At 43.4% G+C, this 18,165-nt stretch overlaps 1 protein-coding gene across 1 annotated transcript; it reads left to right on the top strand.

Moving 5' to 3' along the window:
• The first annotated feature begins 10,615 nt into the window (after window positions 1–10,615).
• Window positions 10,616–16,226, top strand: atp1b1b (ATPase Na+/K+ transporting subunit beta 1b). Its single transcript, XM_026301994.2, has 6 exons — window positions 10,616–10,883; window positions 12,893–13,021; window positions 13,769–13,924; window positions 14,034–14,218; window positions 14,366–14,449; window positions 14,547–16,226. Exons 1-6 carry the CDS (start codon window positions 10,793–10,795, stop codon window positions 14,805–14,807), a joined length of 906 nt encoding a protein of 301 aa, XP_026157779.1. The 5' UTR covers window positions 10,616–10,792; the 3' UTR covers window positions 14,808–16,226.
• Window positions 16,227–18,165: the final 1,939 nt, after the last annotated feature.

Genomic DNA, 18,165 nt, shown 5'->3' with positions numbered 1-18,165 from the left:
TGGCTTCAAAATAAAAGTCCAAAACAGGAAATGAGCAAAGATCATGATAGACTATAAAGTCCAATTACAGGTTGGTAAGTTCCTACAGTAGAAAAGGTCTATTTGTGGTGCTTCCAGGTAACATGCAGTGCAGGCTGACACTCACTAGGTGGCAGGCACGCCGCCTCTGCGGGCATCACCTAAACTGCTCCCACTCTAATATGGATGTGTGAACAGCCTGCAAGGAGCATCCTCTCTCTCTCTAGCTCTCTCCATCTGTGTCTCGCTCTCTCTCACACACGGGCCTCATTCACATGAACCTGCTGAACCTGATGCATCAAGTCAGAAGGGAGCTTGCATTCACAAAGCTGCAGCCCATCCACTACTGCACAGCATTTCCACTCAATCGTGACAGAAAATGCTGTCACAGAACTGCAACATACACTCACTGAAGGCAGAAGCAGAGTTATATTGACCTTGATTCAAAGTAAACTTTGTAGAAGATCGGATGTGGAAATGACCAGTTCTACAAAATGTAAGACTAAGCAGAATACATACAGAAGTGAAAATATTAGAAAACCAGAGGAAGCTGTTGAAACAAAACCGAGGTAATGAGTCGAAAATAACACTCTCCAATTATGAATGCTAAATACATCCATACTTTTACAGTGGCTGCTATCGCTCAGAAGGTAGAGCAGGTTGGTCAAGAACCAAAGGGTCGGTGGTCCAATCTGTGGCTTCTCTAGTCCGCATGCTGGTCACCCAGCTCAAAATGTGTACGTTGAAATTATATGTTACTCATTTGTTTATATTCATATTTTACTTCAAGGATGTTAAACTGTTAAAAGCTTTAAGTCTTGTCAAAATGAGGAAAGATGTGACATCTGAGTGGAAACCGTGTTGGAGGTTTTCCGTCGGCAGCCACTGTGATGTGCTATAAATGTAACACCATGCCACATTGTATCTGAATATGGGATTGTGCAGTAAAGTCATTCTCTTCTCTGCTTGTGCAGCAAAATGTGTCCCAGTCAGCGGTTTCCTCAGCCAGAGGAACAGCAGATAAAAATGGAAGAGCGGGAGAGAAGACAGCAAATGAAAGTGAGGATGGGCTAATCGTTTAATCCCCCTCTCCCACACAAGGATGTGAGGCTCCGCTGGCTGTGACGGTACTTTTCCGTCACTGGTGACATCTAGAGGACAAAGCCTCCTTCTGGAGCACCCACTGCAGTCTGATGATCTCTCTCACTCTATCTCTCTTTTTTTTTATGTGTATGTGTACGTTTCGTCTTGTGTGTGGAAATATTTTGTTGTAAGTGATAACAATTCGTGACGCATGTGTGTGTGTGTGTGTGTGTGTGTGTGTGCCAGAGCTTTACCCCACTGATTGCAATGACACTGCAGTGTGTCCTGGAGCAGACATTGTGATGAGAAACTGTGGAGACTTGGGGGGGGGGGGAGAGGACCCAGGTCTCTGCTTTACAGAAAAGCATGATGGTGTTCAGTCAGTAAGCTGATAATAACTATCATCTTACCTGGTAGATATAATTTTATGGTATGCAGAGAATGTATGCACAGATGAGAGAGTCTAAAGTTGAAGGTGAGCACTTGAAGGGCACTATACTTGCCAAAGTCCTTATTTCCTGGTTCACCGCTCAGGTGATCCAGGGGGGGTGGAGATTGCTGCAGTTTTTCTCGTGGGACAGAGGGTAATACTGCAATATACAGAAGAGAAGTAGCTTTGAGAACATGTCTACACCCCCCCCCCCCCCCCCCACTCCACCCCCCCCCCCCCCCCCCCCCCCCACTCCACCCCCACCTGTTCAGGTGTAGGACCGTGCAGATGCAAAGGGTTACGTCGTAGCAAGGAAGGGGCTGGACCAGAGAGGCAGGAAGAGGAAGAGAGCGAGAGTAGTATTGCTCTGCAGGGACAAGGTGACTCCTGTGCAAGAAAAAGGTGCAACAATAAGTGAAATGGGACACACCTGCAGAGTCAGATGGAATGTTTGTATCATAAATCCCCCACAGCTAAAATAGCTTCGTCTATTTATCCAAAAGTCAGATGAAACACACACCAGATAAATACATTAGCCTGTAATATATTTTACCACTCTCATTTCGTACCTCAGAATGTGATGCAGCATTCAAACAGGGTTTACATCACAGCCATATGTGAATATATTATTAAGTGTGAATGTATGGCAATATTAAGTACTGTGTGTGCTTTCCTTGGGAGTTTATTCAGCCACAGGCAATGGGAAACATACAGTATGAGTTGGATTTAATGGTAGTAAAGGTCAGGGCCTGTATGAACATTGTTAGGGGTGGGGTTGAAGGTTGGACCTTCTGTTCCATTTGTTAAAAAGCCTTCCCAGTATTATTCCAATTTTCTTTGAACACTTTATCGACTACAGAAAAAAAAACAGAACCACCTTTTCCCAGTATCGCACACAGTCTACGCCGCCTCAGACCTATAATCATCTATAATTATTTTTATGATTGTTTTCGCTTCCTGCTGATATTCTCTGCTGTATCATTTTGAGCTGCATGGGAAATCTTCACCAGTGAGACGCAGTGTTTTCAGAAGATTACACGATGAGACAAATCCAAGTGCTTAAGGATCAACCCTGTCGCCCGCTTCTCTGTGGTCTGCTTCGATGACGCGCAGGGGGCCGGCATGTCCTCACCGACAACAAAAGTTGAACGTTTACTGTAGGGTGATGGCGTATTAGTCGCAGCGCCGTTCAAAGCTTCGCCACATCAGTCAGTCGCAACACATTAGTCAGAGCATGCTGAGAGCATTTCTCCTCCCTGTGCCCACATGAAACACTGACATACTATATAATATGCTTGGTTTGAGTTTAAAGAAGGAATTCTCTGAATATATTACTTCCTATTATATTTACTGTATATATGGGCATGTGTGTGTACAAAATAATCCAAATATTCAAAAATGTATTTTGTGTTACCTCACTTCATTGATGCCACCAGGATTTTGTAGGATATTTTCAGTTACTGATGTCTTAATCTATATAATGACACATAAAACAATGTACAGTATTGGGTATTTTACAAGAGTACTACTTTGTTACAAGGAATACTAGACTCTCAGTGATAATGATTGTACAAGATCTGCTTACTTTACATTTTGATTTTTTGTTTTGAGTCGGTTTTTCCTTTTTACATCAAATTTGAGGAAAGTTCTTGATGTTTTCCCTGGAGGTGCAGAGTCAAATAATCACATGGAGCTGGTTGTCACAGGACTGAACCGCTGCCAGATTCATTCTTTGATGAAGGCTGTGACATGAGAGTGAGGGCTCCGAAAAAAGCCAGCAGACAGGGTCAAATAACAGAAACTACCCAGTTCTGGCTCTGGATATTTGACACCAGGCATCCTACTAGACTGGAACATCTCGGCAAATCAGCCTTAACCTGCGTGTGTGTGTGGACTGGTGGAGGAAGCCGGAGTACCCAGAAAAAAACCCATGCGGAAAGACAGTGGTCCACCCTCATCCAGCTCTGTGGAAGTGAAATACTAAATCAGTGAACTTCCCCTCAAGACAGCAGACAGGTGAAGGGCAGGGCGGAGGCAGATTGTCCTGCTCTTAAAGCAGGCTTTGTTGACAGTGTGCGACTGGCTGGTGATCTGGAACAATGAGTCCACTGAATCCTCTGATCCGTTCACAACTCTCTCTTTCGTTAAACAAATAAAGCATTGTCTGATTCCATGAAGTGAAATCTGATGCAAAGTTAGTTCAGGCTGATGCCGTGACAGCTTTGGTTGCACTGGTTTATGACAAAGACCCCTTTTTCAATGTAACAAACAATAGTAGGTACAGGGCTGGATCTTGGTGAGTACTGGAAGAATGTGAGTGACCAGGACTTGGTGTGACCCCTCTCCAAGCATAATATTCTCTATATTATCGAGAGCCTGTTAATGGTTGTGTGTTTTCGATGACTGCGGGTCAGAGTGCTGTGATAGGGTGTCTTGCTTTCACCTTGTGTTTCAAGGACATCGTGGCTTTAGGTCCACAGATTTTAGTTTTTCTCTTTGCTCTTGTTTTCAGCCAAATACTCTGTTTTGCCTTTCAACGAGTGTTAATAGTAGTTCTCACTGCTCCTCCACAGGACCAGAGCGTTGATGCCGGCACACAGGTGCAGGACTGGGAGCACTCTGCCTTTCCAATATGAGACAGAGAGGAAACACTTCAGTCAGTGTTGTTAAAACATCTTAAACTCTTCCATTCTAATATCGTATCACTGTGTCGGTATGATCAATTCAGCGATACAGCTGGGAACCAGTTACCAGATACTCTAGATAACGATAAATCTGAGGGAAGCACAATAATGGACCACTTCTCTGTGATGACTGGTGGAATTGAATACTTCAAATAAGTGCTATGGAAATTGAGTCCACAATCAACTGACTTTGGGTAAGACTGCAAAAAAAAAAAAAAAAAAAAAGATTTTCAAAAATGCTGAAGAGTTTCATCTTTGACAGTAATTGTACCGCACTCACACTGAACACCGGGCCTTCACTTCAAAAAGAGTCAGCAATTCATAACCTCTACAGTGTGACTGTACAGTGCTGAGCCGTTGCCAGTTTCGAAGAGACGCAGTCTAATTCTGCAGATCAGGTTATCTATCTAGTTCAAATATTAACCATCGCGTGAATTATTGGAAGGAGCGAGTACTAAACTTTGTACTACTGCTAAATATGAGTGAGATGCGGATTAATTTGTAACCAGTTCAAAGTTTCACAAGAGGGTATATTACACCATACAACTAGAAGAGTGGTCATTTTGGATGAGTGGCCTGAACTGAACAAGTTTGGAGCCCCCTGTTGTGACATCATGACATGCCTTCAGGGGATTAGGTAATACTAGGGGGAACATTTACATACAGAGGTGTCTGTGCACATGGGAAATGTTGACAATAAGGAAAATATAAAATATTCTCACATACCCTAATACATAACTCAGGATTCAGGATTTGCATATTAGATATTTGAATGATTTGTACAGCCAGTGGTCGATAGATCATCTTTTCCACTCAATTCCAGCAACATCAAGATGGGTTAGCTTCACAGAATGGACAAACTAGTGATCTTCGCTACATATTTTGGTCTTCAACCCTCAATTATCGCTACTGTTTTTACTGAAAATATCTTTTGTACTTCATTCAAAAGTGTTTTTTTTTTTATTTCCTTTTTTTTCAGGCCTTAGGCAGACCAAGTTAAATGCAGCCACAGATTCTTTTCACAACTTTACACATTAACCAGTGCCTATGAGAGAGGACATTCAAACTTTCCATAATGACCCTCTGTCAATTATTGACCTTTGGGGCATTATGGTGTGGCCTTGAGTTGCGACTCACAAAAGGATTTCAAGCATGTAGTACAGAAAAGTTAAAAGGCAAGCCAAAGTGGTTTTTTTTCCATTAACGTGCTCCGGTGTTTATCTAAAAGAAGCGTAGCAGAACAAAAAAATAATACTACTGTTTTAGTACTGCGTTCACGTGCGTCCTTTACGCTCAGTCTAGGCTCGCAGAGCACTCAAAAAGAAACAAGTCCAGTTCCCTAGATCGGTCTGTTAGTTTTACTTTCGTGGTCTGTGCAAAACAGCGTGAGAGAAGTGCTGACTATTTGCAGAAGATCTGATGCAATGCACACAAAAGCCTTTTTGAAAAAGATGTGCAGTACATTACGTATTAAAGCCGCAGGAGGAAGATTTGAAATTTTGCATTTTGTTTCTTTCAAGATTTTATGGTTTGATGGGATGTCAAGAGTACGCTCCTGCAAATATTCCATTTGTTAATATCCTGCATCCTGCATGTTCTATTGCATTCCTTTCAGTGTTTCAACTATAAACAGGTACATATCACATTTGCAGATCAATGTGCACGATTTAGCTGAGGTCAGGAGATTTGGCTGTGGACACATACAAAGACACATATACCTTCTCCCTTCTTTCCTTCCAGCTAAACAAAATATTAAAGTATAATGTAATTGTGCTACAGTCCTACAAGCCACGTTCCCAATTTGTCGCCCTAAATACGATGTCACCAGTTTTGGCTTTTGGTCCTGCCCTGGCATGCGTTTAACTCAGCAGCTTTAACTTAACTATTGAGTTTAAAAAGTGTCCAATACTCTCTGTTAAGAACTACATTTAAGTAAAACAGCAAACCAGCACATTTCCTTGAATGTTTTTTAAGAGTTAGACCATGAATTGGAGTAAATGTACTAAAACGAGGAACAACATCCATATGGTCCTTTAAAGTTCACTTTCACAGCCAATTTCCAATTGATTCCAGGAAGAAGGTAATGCGGTATTCTGCCAATGAGCTGAGACTGACCATTGTGTTCTCATCAAACAGGATGTTTATCATGTAGCAGCTACAACCAGGAGCGGTTCTAGGATCAGACTTTTAGGGCCTTGGCATTAGCTCTATGCGGTCTTGACTACCTGTCCACTTTCTCATCTGGTTCTTGTGCTCTCTCTCTTTTTCCACCAATTCCATCGTGCAGTCTCTCCCTCTTTCTCCCAACCTAAAGGCAAACATAACCAATCACAGAAATTATAATCTAACAAACTATAAACCTTATTCTGTCACCTTAACCTGGCTGTTTGCTTAAAGAAAAAACAGAAAAAAAGAGAATTTCCAATTAATGAGGGTTTGTTCCAATGGTTCAACTTGTCTATAAGTGTACTGTAAATATACCATAAATCCCAGATCTATAAGAATAAAAAGCACTGTGGGGATTATGAAAACCTGAACAATAGGGCTGTGGTTCATTGGACTTTCACCTTACACAAGATATGGCACTGCAATCAAACTTGACATACCTGTAAGTGATGATTATAATTATATGTAATTATAACATCACAATATTACAATGAGTAATAACTACAACCACCACAATTAATATGACAGGCCTGGGATCAGGTTGTCTAAAGAGACAACTTACTCCAATAGACTAACATTAGTGCTAACGTTTTGCACCTGGGACTTCCTGGTATTTTGCTAATTAGCCATATGTTAACGTATACAAATTAGCCATATAGTGTTTTCTGGTTAAGATAAACATAAAATATAATACTAGTGTTTTCAAATATTCTATTTCATTTCCTGTTTAACTAAAATAATTAAATTCGGTCCTTACCTGGGAGGTGTGCAAGTAGCCTAGCTAGCTAACGTTAGCCAATATATAGGCTAGCTAACGTTAGCCAATATGTTAGCTTGCTAAGATTCTTTTACAATACTACATTTTTACATATTCCATCCTTCATCGGTAATTTACCGATTTTTTTAATGCTAACATTTCAACTTATTTGTCATTTTAATGGCGTAATGACATTTACCTTTAACTACTTCTTCTTCTATGCTTGTAGTGTTACCACCACCACCATCTGTGTAACATCAAGACTGTTTTTCTGGCTATTAAATGTATAATAATCAATAATAAAGCAATTTTAACCTGCATTTTGTTTATCTCCAAGTTTGCAAAAGTTTATCTTGATTATTAATATATATATTTATTATTATTTTTAGGGGTGCTGAGGTTAAATGTAGGTCTACTTAATTAGACCTAAAAAAAAATCTAAAATCGACTACAAGTAAGGTTCATCATCCACTCATGAACGCTGCTCAAAGCCATAGTAGGTGAAAGTGTTGGTGAGAGTTCATCAGATACAGAAACTTTCATTTGTGTAAACAGGGACCATGTGACCTGTGCCGGACTCAAATAGGAAGACTCACTTTCACCTTGAGTCCGCCTTCCCCCCCACTCACCCTTACACCATACACATGTTTGTTGTGTACACAAGCTGGCAAAAGACATCAGCTGTCGAGGTGTGGTCGCTGTCAGACGACAGGCTGTGTCATTAGGAAAATGGCAGGCTCTGGCTCACTGGCTGCTTTATAAACGCTGCCTCTGTGATCCCAGGCTGAGGGTTACATTCACCTGAACTCTGGCATATGAACACAGGAAACGAGCAGGGTAGTCATGCAAATTATATACAGTTTTGGATCCAGGCAAATATACTGCATCTCAACAATCATTAGATCAGATCAGATCAGATAGATGGGACTCAACACTACGACTGTAATATGAAATATTTGCTGTTAAATACGCAGTAAAAAAATATTTGTAAAGGACTGCTTTCTTGATTTGTTTTGTGGGATTGTATTCACTAAATCGTACAAAGCTAAAAGACACAAAAAAGCTGAGGAGAGCAGAGGGATAACTGAAGAGTGGTATGACGAGCATCTGCTCTTTACTAGAAACACTTTAAGAAAAGGTACTAAATAAGTCAAACAGGTTTCCTAAAACAGCAGTGCGCTGCAGTTTTTCAAGAAATATTAAAGAAACAGGAGGAAATAGTGGTGGGAACTGTCTCCAATAATGCATTAATCCACATTTGCTGCCGTATATTTGGTATTTGTTGGAGCAGGGTGATGTATGTGAGACTGCATTAAAATAAACTACAGTGTGTGTATTTGCAGTAACATGCAGTGCAGCAGTATGACTCACTGATGTGGGCTTTTGGACAACACTGGAGCTCTATGGTACAGTGGTGTAAAATATATCACACTTTGGGTAAACGCACGATACTTGTAAACAAGATGCATTCACTGTTTGTTTGGATATCACGGCGAAAGTGTTTATAGTTGTTCCAGGTGGCCACGCTCAAAAGAAAAGCCTGCCTCCATAGTGCGGAGATAGATGTGATGACAAGCTCAAATCAGTACAGTCATGGTGCTGCACCTGGTTGTACCCGTGAAAAGCAGTGAAAACAGTTGTATGGCAAGTGCCCGTTTCCCTCCCTCACACGCACATGACCAATCGCTGCATGGTGGATTGTAAATCTGGACACGGCTCTATTCTGCCTATTCTGTAAGACGACCGAACGAGCATGGTCACTGCCAATTTAGTCCATTTTGATCTAAATTCAGGTTCAGGATTCTCACCATCCACTTCTTGTACCTGCTTACCTGGACTCTCCAACTGGCCTACTATGCATGTCCCTCTCTGCATCCGCCTCCTCACTGACAGGCGTTGTGTTCTGCGTAGGACGATCCTCGTCGCTGATCTTTTATATTGTAAATCAGACCCGTTTGAGTACTACTGAAGAGCTATTATTTGTGGTGAAGGATCATTTTGCTTCAGCCCCATTATGTAACAGTGGGTTTATGTGTGGTCAGGGTTAGGTGGTTGACACGTGTGGACAGATGAGACCTGATTGCGAGCAGGAGACCGGGGCTTGTCTCGTCCTTGAGGGTATATTCAGAGGTCAAAACCCTCATGAGCATAATCCTGACCTAATCCTGACACCTACAAAAACATGTTTACACTCAAACAAATACATAGTACACATATAGTACATAGCTTAAAAAGATGGAAGATGGCTGTGCATTGCTGAGTGGTTTTATGCATATAGTCATATACCAATGCTGGAAATGCTGTAATCATTACTCACTGAAAAAGTAAATTTGTACTGCATGAGTCAGGGGCAGATTTGTTAAGCAGGGGGTTTGCAGAATTAATGTAGATTAGATTATTTGCTGCATCTAAGACAGAAAGTTGGGGCACAAGAGAACTGCCCTTGGGCCGGCTTTAGATAGGGATTCTAGGCCGCCGAAGGCAGGATCTACAGGTTTCAACTATGTGTATACTTGGCAATGCTGTGTAACTAGAGCTTATTATCCCTGTGGTGTAAAGGGGGAGGCGGGGTAGAGGAGGTGGGATGGGGGGGGGGTTCCACTGCACACAACAACACAGGACACCCAGTGAATTAAACTGGGAACAGATACCAGCAAGTGAAGGGTGGATGAAATGACCGCATTGTTTGCGCCATAATGACTGTTTGAGACTTCGATCAGAATTACAGGTTGGCGCACTGGCTGTAATCCGAGTGTGCCTTGTTGTAATGGTTGTGTGTGCTCGATAATCAGCCAAAAAAGAAAAAAAATCAAAACAAAACAGAGACTTGTTACACATCAGCGATCTGTGACACTTTCCAACCCCATTAGATTAGATGGATGTCCTTGAGCATCACAGCCTGGTGTCACGGTGCTTGCTCTGTAATCATGACAAGTGGCTGATGGATCACTGGAATAGGGGTGCTGCTGGGGTAGTGGGTATGTGGAGGAGGGGAGGGGGGGGCAGGAATGATTCTGAGGACCCATAGGCGGCTAAATATTTTCTGTGTGAGAGCCAAAATTTCTAGCAGACACAACAGATCAATCAGATCTGAAGTGGATCTGATTGGGTATTTCAGGTGATGTGCCAAACAAAATTAATAAATAACTAAAAAAAAAAATAGGAGGAACATGGAACAAAATGGAAAAACCTATTTTTTCATAGATAGATAGAGAGAGACAGTGTGGGTTATACCATCATACCTGAAGACACTGACTAACTTCCCTTCCTCCACAATCATATCTGCAAAGCTCAGCCCCTAGATATGTTATGTTAAATACCTGCCTCTATAGACTTTCTGTCCATCTTCCTGACGTCAGAGCCACGCACGGCCTCCACGCTCCCCCAATTGGCCGCGGACGCTCCGCCCTCCCACTAGGTAACTTGTTGAGAGTTTCGGGCGGAGTTGGCGAGGAACGGTTTATATTGGGGAGCCTCGCAGCGGACCGAGCTGGGTGCCTCCTGCGACGGGTTGCCACACGGTGTGGGTCCGCGAAAACAACGACACGGGGGGAAGGAGAGAGAGAGAGAGAGAGAGAGAGAGAGAGAAAAAACAAACAAACAAACAACCTACCTTTCGCGGGATATAAATAATAATAATATTTTTTTAAAACAATGCCTTCAAATAAAGAAGACGGCGGGTGGAAGAAGTTCTTCTGGAATTCGGAGAAAGGGGAGCTGCTGGGACGCACAGGAGGCAGCTGGTGTGAGTAACGCTTCGGCTCTTTTCGTGGTTGTTTAATGGAATTTTTTTGCGCGCTCCCGTTTGGGTAGGAGCGCGCGAACGGTCGAGTCGTGTTTCTCGCCACCTGTTTGATTTGACTTTGCTGCATTCAGGAGCAAACCCGGCCACGCGATTCATTGTTGTTGCGTCACAGAAATGATTGTGTCCATCATGCCTCATGCGTTTCCTGTGTTGAGGCGACGTCAGAAAGACACGGCGCTCCAAATTAAGCAATTTAAGCTCGTGTTGCGCGTGGTTTAGAGACCAAGTTCCTATTGTATATTCAGAGAGCGTGGACGCTGCGCTGCAGTCAGACAGGCGCAATGCGAGCTAATGATTGGATCCCGGTCTGATCCACAGTGTCTGTTTGTTGTTAGGGGAGGGTTGGAGAGGGGAGAGGGGGGGGGACGTCAAGTTGTCCTGTTCTCACTTTTGGAAACGGGCAGGCAAAGGGTTAAAAATGCATCATAGTCCAAGGTGAGTCAAGGTGACGGCGGCCTCCTGCACGGAAACGGAGAGAGAGAGAGGGGACTTATCGATCCGTGTCGGGTTCCTGTGATCAGATGTCGCTGAAATCTTACGGCTCCCTGACTGACTAACTCGCTCGACCTTTCCTTCTTCTCTCGTTGCTCCAAGCGGCGGCAGTGCGCATGTCCTTGCGCCTTCTCTCAATGTCACGCACATGCACCTCGGTCCCTGTGTAGATCCTAACACCTGGGTTACAAAAAAAAAAAAAAAAAAAAAAAATATATATATATATATATATATATATATATAGTTTCAGGGGCACCATGTGTGCTGAGTGGGAGCTCTGTGCGTGCGCAGAGCAGCAGCTTCAAGGTGGGGGTGGGGGGGGGGACCTCATATTCGTCCTTCTGAGGTCATCTGAAAAAATGCTGATGCATTTAGGAAATGTGCCATGCGCAGTGCCGCGTTGAAGGACATCAGGATAATATGGGACCACATTAATGGGAGGCTGGGTGTTGAACCCACGAAGAACCCATTAGTGGGTTCTACATGTTTTACACACACGAGTGGAATATAAGATAAAGACAGTATAGGACATAAGCTTTGATTGGATGTCCTGTCTGTTCAATTAAATAGCGTATTAATTGTTAATTGTCATTGTCTCATGGAGCGAAACCACTAGATTAACGTCTGCCTTCCTAAGCTGGAAGGTTAATTGCTTTGCAGTGCAGGTAATAGCCTTTTAACCCTCTGTTAACTGTAATTCTACAACATCCTCTTGCTAAAAATTGCCTGGAGCAGGGGTGTGGGGGCCCTGTGCCAGATTGGGTAATTACAGCCTTTGCATGCATCAGGCTCCGCAGGTGAATTCCTGTAAGCCTGTGAAAACAGTGGCTGTCACTGTTTTATTTTGAATGTCACTTGTGTAAACCCTTACGCCGATGGTGGACGTACACGAGTTCTGTACGCTGAGATGTCATGTGAGGTTCTTTTTGAAGAAGAAGAAGAAGAGCTTTCTCCTTTGCCACCTTTTCATACAGGACATGTCAGGATCGAAGTGCACACACCGAGACCTGCGGCTGTTCTGTAGGATCAGAGTGGACTTTGTCGCTACTGCCCCTTTCAGACACACGCACGCACGCACGCACGCACGCACGCACACACACACACACACACACATTATTTGACATAGAATCACGTCACAACTTAGTAACGCTTGAGTGAGCTCGTTCGTCTTAGCGCCCTTTAAGGTTGCACAACAAAAAAAACCTGATCATAAAACGTGTAAAGGGCAAGAAAACCTTTTATGGACATTGTCAAGGCCATAATTGCATAACTGCTGGCAAGAGTTTGCACGATGCTGCTCCAAAGCTGAGTAGGTCTCGTACCGACTCAGCCTTTACTGTTTTGACAGCTCCTCACAGTCCGGCAGGTCTGACATTAACCTTTTACGTAGTGTGTGGTATTCCGGCCTGCTAACTTAAAGCTGTACTGACACGTGTGTTTTTCTTTCTCCTCCACAGTCAAAATTTTCTTGTTCTATGTCATTTTCTACGGCTGCCTGGCTGGGATCTTCATCGGCACCATCCAAGCCATGCTGCTCACCCTGAGCAACTACAAGCCCACCTGGCAGGACAGAGTCGCACCCCCTGGTAAGACCTTTTAACACCTGCTTCCTGTCTGCTGGGAAGCTGTCGTGCAGATAAGCCTAAAGGTCGTCTGCAGGCGCTCTGAAAGAAAAACTGAATAAACACGCTCCTCAGTGATGGGCAAATAAACAAAGTAGCAGCTGGGGTCATGGTCTGCTTAGAACGGGATATCGTGACAATGGTTAGAACAGAAGCTAAGCCTTCCTGAGTGGGTCTGTGGGTCAAGCTGTGACCTCCCGGTGCTTGCTCAGCGGATCAGCGGGCGCCTCATCACTGACGTGGCATGAGATGGTTGTTTTTCATCAGTCATAAGATGAATGCACATGCGCAACAGTGTGGTCAGGTGACTTATAACGTGTGACGGCGAGTCCCAAACAGGGTTAGATGTGGGATTTAGTATCTGGAGACAAACACACAACCCAAAGATGAATGATATGTGTTTAATTCTAAGGTCTGTGTATTAAAAACCGAGTGATGTGTTAGCTATTTATCATGCTTAGGTCAAAGAAGCACCTGCACAGACAGTAATCAGAAATCTAGATGTGCTGTTAAATGCTGTTGTGTCCCAGAGCAGCCTCCCATGTGTGCACACACCACAGCCTGGTTGCCAAGGCGTAGAAGGCCAGCACCCACAACTGGGCATGTGTGAATCACATGTAAGCTGAGCCACCGTTTGACAGGTTGAAGGCTGGGGGCAACCATGTGTTTTCATTGCTGCTCTAAAATCAACCGATCTGCTGTCCCCTGCAGGCCTTACGCACACCCCACGATCAGACAAAGCTGAAGTGTCCTTCAGCGTAAATGACGTGGAGACCTACCTGCCTTACATCAAGGCCATTAAGGACTTCCTGGCCAAATATGACGACGAGCACCAGAGAGACCAGATGAAGTTTGAGGACTGCGGAGGTAGCTTTTAAAAGTATTTCAAAGAAGTTGCCAGATTTGATAGTTCAGACTTTCAGGCTCTTTTAATAATGAGTTCTAACATGAATTAACCTTCTGCCCCCTTATCCAGATATGCCCGGGGATTATAAGAACCGGGGTGACTTGGAGAGCGACGTGGGCACCAGGAAAGCCTGCCGTTTCTCCAGGAGCTGGCTGGGACCCTGCTCTGGCATCGAGGACCGCGAATTTGGTTTCAAGGATGGCAAGCCCTGTCTGATTGTAAAGCTTAACAGGATTGTCAACTTCCGTCCAAGGGTAAGTTAAAGAGTTTTTGTTGCGGGACAAAGAGCCTAAATGTCGTGTCTAACTGTATATTGTTGGTTGCTACAAGAAATTGACCACAAGAATCATTTGGCTAGGAATGGGTCACAAGTTGGTTGACAAGTTGTGTTCTGTGTTCAGCCTCCTACCTCTAATGAAAGTATCCCTGAAGAAGCACAATACAAGGTGCAGCCCAATGTGATCCCTCTCTATTGCACAAACAAGGTACACCTTGATTTTCTTTAAAATTAAGTACGAAATTTCTCTTAATTCGCTAAAATATTTCTCATTCCGTACATTTGGTATCTTTCCATCGTTTCAGAAAGAGGAGGACGCTGGTAAAATCGGGGAGATCAAGTACTACGGCATCGGGGGCGGCTTCCCGCTGCAGTACTACCCCTACTATGGCAAGCTGCTACACCCTCAGTACTTGCAGCCGCTGGTGGCGCTGCATTTCACCAACCTGACCATGAACACTGAACTGCGCATCGAGTGCAAAGTGTTCGGAGACAACATCGACTACAGCGACAAGGACCGCTACCAGGGACGTTTTGACATCAAGATCCAGATCAACACTTTATGACCAACGCCAGGACCATAGCACTTTCCCTAGACCACCCTTCCTTCCCTTAGCCCCCCCCCCCCGTGTCTTTAACTTAATCCTAGTCTAATGTAGGAGGTGGTAAATGGGAGGAGTAGGCTATAGCGGTTAAGTCAATCACAACTAGTCTTGAATTAATAATGAAGGAGAAAACCTGATAGGGGACCGACGTGTAATCTGACTGCTTTCATCACTAGCTTCTACACTTCCATCTAGCGTTAGTGTAATTTAGAGGAAGAGTAGCAATAGGTCTAATAAAACTATTTATTCTGCCGTAAAATGAGACTTTTCCACAAGCCATGGGGCATCGCTCATTGATGACTGTAAAGTGTAATTCCATCTCAGGCGTGTAGCGACCTGTGTTTGTCCCCCTCTGCATCTTTCTTTGCTGCCTTGTGTGGTTTCAGTAGATGTTTTTTGGAGTGTGCACTTAGTCGCAAAAATCGGGTCCTTCCAAAATCGCGCCCGTTTTCCTTTTTTTTTTTTTTTTTTTTGTTGTTGTTTTTTTCCTCTTCTGCGAGCGAGCTTTAGCAGTTCCGTCACACACTCACTCCTGTTAACGAATCTTCCGATATGTGTAAAGAAAAGGCTGCACTCCAAGGAACTTACTTCCTCTTTTACTTTGTCTTTTACATATAATCACAGAAGACCCTTTTTACTTTGCCTTTTATTCTTCTTCTTCTTTGTGCGTTATTAAATTGCCTAAATGTGGGAAGGGGTTTTATTACTTGGTTTCCATGCGTTCTGCCTTGAATGTAGGGTTGCGTGTCCGGCCTGTTAGACACTTTGGCTTTCTGTAAAGGCAACGGTGCTAACTCAAGTTTTTAAAGACAAGTTTTTTTGTTTGTTTGTTTGTTGTTCTTTTTTTTTCTTTTTTGCTGGATTTTCATCACAACATCGTGGTGTAACTTTCTGAATGTTTTAGCCATTAAACATAGTGGAAGAATTTTATATTTATACAGTTGTACATTTATTGTTTCTTTGCAGAATATTGTAATGTATAAATGTAATACCAAAGCGACGAGTTGAAGAGAGTCTTTATAAGAAGCGATGCCGTTCTCGTTTTTAGGATCTCATCATGTTAAGTGCTGAAGTCAATGTCTTGCCTTGCATCATTTCAATAGTTAACTGTTGGTTCGCCTTTCGGCCCATGAATGTAGTTTGGTGTAGAATGAGCAGTTTCAATCTGCAGTGACTCATGCAATGTTCATGCAATTCAAAATAGATACGAGTTCCCGCAGAGCTCAAGGCTTTAGAAGACCAATGATGTTGGCTTTAATATTCCATAGGATGTTGATGTAAAACACTCAACTTTTAACATCAGCCAGCTTTTCCATCATTTCATCCACCTTTGGCATTTAATCAGAGTTAGAAACAAAATAAAATCATAATGGACCTTTCTCTTGTGTGTTCTCTTTGTGTTTCCTCCACTGTGGTCGTTCTGTGTAGGGTTGCCTTAAATCCACTGAGTGGTTTCAGACAGTCTCAATGCTTCTGAAAGGATGAGCCAGGGGATCTCGTTCTCTCAGCCAGGTTGCATTTTCTGGAAGGGTGCAGCTTTAATGAGAACACTGCATCCTGGATGTGAGTGTTTCAGTGCTGGAACACGATGCATAACGTGAAAACATTTTCTGTGACGTTACTGGCTCAGGTGGAAAAGCCAAATCAAGTTTCTGTTTCCAGATGAGTCTCATTAAAAATATCTTTCATGAGAAACGTAACACTTGATGCACAGTATATGTCTTTGATGAAGACTTTGGAGTACAGCTGGAAAGATGAAGATGGTACAGACTGAGAGGAAGAAAGGGGAGCTGGGGAGTCCGTTCACGGGGCTTCAGATAACAGTAAATGGAGCGGTGAGATAGCATCAGGCTATCAGGACAATGTGTTTCCGTTGAACACTGAGGCACACAGTTAAGGAGGACCAGACTTGGTCTCACCTGCTGTCACAGGAGAGCTCTCATTCATAATTCATCCCCTCCAAACCCACAACATGAGATCACCTAATTGGAAAAAAAACCATTATTGTATTATTCCACATGTTTGTCCATGTGTCTTGCTAACCTTTTTGAGACACATTTAAAATATAGCTACCTCTGAACATTAGAGGGCAGCAGTGCTTCATGGGATAAATGAGCTCCCATCACTCAAACTGAGCCCAGCAGGTGACGCAAGCATTTTCAGCACGACACCAGTGCTCCCGTGGGAAGGCCCAAAGAGGTGTGGCTGTAATTGATTTAATTGGCGAGTCTGTGAATACATCAGCAGCGCTGGGAGTTGATAACAACTGTTGTTCCAGATTGATCTACAGGGACTGAACCCCCAGCATTCAGTCTTCATCCTGACTTAACACGACAGCTGTCTGGTGATCCATCCCCAAGCTTTTCACTCCATTTATCAACAAGTTATTCCTCATAGAAAAGAATGACACAGGGCCTTGAAGAGATATTTGCATGTGTTGTTCTATTTCAGTTGGTTTTCCCACAGAAGTATTCTGGGTCTGTTAGCACTGCAACCAGGGAGAGACACTACATACAGGCCAAAATGAATGAAGTCCATGTCGGCGGTTCTAAATCCACTTTTTTTATTTCTGAGTTACTATCTGGCACCTACAGTCATTTAATTATACCAGCTACTGATCCTGGTCCCAGCTGCCTGCCTTTTTTCAGCACATCAGCAAGTGATCACCAGTGTCAACTCATCAACTCCGGTCTCATTAAGAGCAACTAATACCGCTCTGCCCCCTGGCCCCAGTCTGAGCTCAGCAGCAACAACGCACACATTCGCTGTGATGGCAGGTTGCTCGTCACTGCTCTCTGAGGGCTGCAGGTGGAGTCTGATGTCTCACTTCAGCTGCACACAGTCTAAGAGGATTTACTCAGACTGGAAGGGATATAAATAAAGAGGTGCTCCCTGACTCTCCCAACCATTCCTGCTCTTCTCAATGATGAAATCTCTCACCTTTTGTAGTTTTGAAACATTTGAAAAAAGTGAGGTTGATATACTTTTATATTACTACAGTCCTCTTAGATTCTCAGATAGTTTAAAGGTATAGAAAATTATTGATTCCTCCTCCTCCTGCTCCTCCTCCGCCTTTCAGCCTGTGCCGGGTGGATGAACTGAAGGATCTCCTCCACAGCAGGGGCAAGATTTCCTGCAGAGAAAACCACAGGCTCTGCTTTCTCCAAGTGTTAGTTAGAAGACAAACATTAACTCCATGAGTCCTCAGTTCTACTCTCGGGTCCCCACTTGGATGTGAAGCAGGAAGAACAAACAAGGAGCAGTATGGGATTTGGTCAGAGCTCCCTTTGATTTCTCTCCGAGCTGTCAGGAGCTACTC

The sequence above is a fragment of the Mastacembelus armatus genome, chromosome 2 (assembly GCF_900324485.2).
Source record: "Mastacembelus armatus chromosome 2, fMasArm1.2, whole genome shotgun sequence".
Classification (NCBI taxonomy): Eukaryota; Metazoa; Chordata; class Actinopteri; order Synbranchiformes; family Mastacembelidae; genus Mastacembelus; species Mastacembelus armatus.
Note: the sequence above shows the minus strand (reverse complement) of the source record. Positions and strands in the feature narration are given on the sequence as shown.

What these genes read in the sequence shown, in the direction of transcription:
- atp1b1b (XM_026301994.2), top strand. Translation starts at nt 10,793, where the DNA reads ATGCCTTCAAATAAAGAAGACGGCGGGTGGAAGAAGTTCTTCTGGAAT. An exon ending in GGACAGAGTCGCACCCCCTG is followed by an intron (nt 13,022 to 13,768) that starts GTAAGACCTTTT and finishes TGTCCCCTGCAG; the next exon opens with GCCTTACGCACACCCCACGA. An exon ending in GAAGTTTGAGGACTGCGGAG is followed by an intron (nt 13,925 to 14,033) that starts GTAGCTTTTAAA and finishes CCCCTTATCCAG; the next exon opens with ATATGCCCGGGGATTATAAG.